Raw genomic sequence first — 2428 nt, 5'->3', positions numbered from 1 at the left:
AAGTGATCAAGAGAAATTTGTCCAAAAATTTACTAAATTACCAAAATAAAATTAATATATACTGTATATATTTTAAATAAATAAATGGACAAAGCAGGTAGACTAAATTGTTGGACAAATATTTTTTAAATTTAATTATTGAGTTAAATGACGTAAGTATTATTTACCCATTGTGTTGTCATTAATCATAATCATAAGAAGAGAAGAAGAAAGTTGAAGAAGAATGCTTAGATGAGAAAATTGCTTCATCTCGCGGTGTTCAATTTATTTCATCCCCAAATCTTCTTCAACTTTTTTTCCCATACCGACTTTTACCTAATATTTATTTTTTATTATATTTAGTAGGTACTCGTTTCAGCCGCTTCCTTCCCAGTTTAGTTTTCTTTTCAGGTGGAGGTATTACTCTCTCTAAAATTTCTAGAGGAAGATTCCAAAATTCTTCAGCTGGCACTGGATAGATTGGATCTGCATATGCAAGTATATATGACTCTACCTTATAATACGGAGAAGAGTACTCATAAATCATCTTGCCATATTCATCTCCAAATTTGTGTCTGAGCGCAGCCATAGCATGTTGACAGGGTATTTTATCTAAGTCAAACTCTCGACACGAACATATTTTACTTCGAAGATGGACCATTGCGATTCCATTGTCCGCGGTGACGCTGAAGGTGTCTTCATCAATTTGATGGACCAATAATTTATTTCCCATATTCTTATTAGCCATTATTTTATTTCAGCTGAAGGAACGAAGGTGGTTTTTAACTTGGTGTATGCCATTCTTCTCTCATGAAATTTTTCCGACCATCTCTTGCTTATATCATTGAACAAGGCAATAATGGGAAATTCTCTTGCTTCATTGAACATTGCATTAACAGACTCAGCAATATTTGAGGTCAATACATCATATCTGAAATATAAAAATTCAAAAATATCAAAAATTAAAATACAAACTATTGCAGATTTTTAATAACTATTGTAGTTTTGAAAACAACTGTTTTTAATGTCCCACAACTTCTGCAGCTGTTGAAACAACTATGAAGTTGTCCAACAACTATAATAATTGTTCCAACGATTATAATAATTGTCCCAACAACTACAATAATTGTTCGAACAACTATACTAATTATTCCAACAACTACAACAATTGTTAGAGACCTGCAATATTTATGTTTGAACTAGTAAGAAAGTTTACCTGTTTCCTGGAAAATATGCTCTACTCCATTTGTGAAACCCAACATTCTCAAGATAATCAGCGACCTCCGCATTGATAATTCGAATTTGTTCAAAATGGTCATGGAACACATCTCTTCATATGCTTTTGTTGCATGGTAATAATGTCCAAGAAAAGCTCCACAATGAAAATTTTTACGGGCATTTTCACCAAGATGCCTCGTGCAACATCCATGGTATGCTTCAGAGTAAAATTTTGATAGTGTTTTTTCTATGCTTGGATGTCTATCAGAAATAATGCACAACTCTGAAGTATCAGGGACTATGTCCAACAATTTCTCAAAAAAGTACTCATATGCGGCATTACATTCCTTATCTACTACACAAAATGCAACAGGAAAAACATGATTTTCTGTATCCTGTGCGACAGCAGACAACAAAACTCCATCGTAACGACCTCTTAAGAATGTTCCATCAACGGCTAAAACTTTTCTCATATGCACAAACCCCCTAATCCAAGCTCCATAAGATGCAAAAAAATATTTGAACCTTCCATTGTCATCAAGCTTTAACGATGTCTTGCTTCCTTCATTTATAGTCATAAGCATATGACGATAACCATCTAGAACTGCATATCCGTGCTCCGGTGTCCCTCTTATCATAGCATTTGCTATCTCACTGCTTTTCCAACACTTCCAGTAACTAATCTTGCAGCCCAAATCTGCTTGCACTATATTTTTTATGTCTTTTGTGGAGGGACCTTTTCCATTCAAGTAATTAGGTTGTATGTATTCTGCAATGACATCTGTTGAGGCATGTGGATGATGACTTGTAAGGTGTTGTGCCCTACATGAGTGAATGTTGCGATACTTTGTAATTTCAAATCTATTACAACTTTTAAGTTTTGTAGCTCGCAACCACCAATCACAATTCTGATCTACACATCTAGCACAATACACATCTTTAGAACTCTTCACAGCTTTGAATGTTTGATCTTTCTTCACGGAAGCAAGCTTCAACAATTTAGTTAATTCTTGCTTGTCCTTGAAAATTTTACCCTTATAAAAATCTGTGCCGTCATCATCTGTGTAGCGGCTACCTTGTGTTGATATCGAATGTAGTGAAGCTTCCTCATTTATAGGAATATCCATTGTAACAGAATGCTCTTCATCATTTACAACTGAATTTGTAGTCTCTATAATCTTCTCAACCACAGATATCCTTAAAATTGGCCTACTTTGATCATCCAAAAAAA

At 34.2% G+C, this 2428-nt stretch overlaps 2 protein-coding genes across 2 annotated transcripts; both read right to left on the bottom strand.

Moving 5' to 3' along the window:
- Nucleotides 1-322: 322 nt before the first annotated feature.
- On the bottom strand, nucleotides 323-727 carry LOC125873543 (uncharacterized). The gene has a single exon (XM_049554454.1). It carries the CDS (start codon nucleotides 725-727, stop codon nucleotides 323-325), a length of 405 nt encoding a protein of 134 aa, XP_049410411.1.
- On the bottom strand, nucleotides 727-2324 carry LOC125873542 (uncharacterized). Its single transcript, XM_049554453.1, has 2 exons — nucleotides 1261-2324; nucleotides 727-910 (listed from the first exon to the last, which is right to left on the bottom strand). The coding sequence occupies exons 1-2, from the start codon at nucleotides 2322-2324 to the stop codon at nucleotides 727-729; spliced, it is 1248 nt and encodes a 415-aa protein (XP_049410410.1).
- Between the last annotated feature and the right edge of the window lie 104 nt (nucleotides 2325-2428).

This window comes from Solanum stenotomum, chromosome 8, assembly GCF_019186545.1.
Source record: "Solanum stenotomum isolate F172 chromosome 8, ASM1918654v1, whole genome shotgun sequence".
Classification (NCBI taxonomy): Eukaryota; Viridiplantae; Streptophyta; class Magnoliopsida; order Solanales; family Solanaceae; genus Solanum; species Solanum stenotomum.
This window is presented reverse-complemented; position numbering and strand designations above follow the sequence as displayed.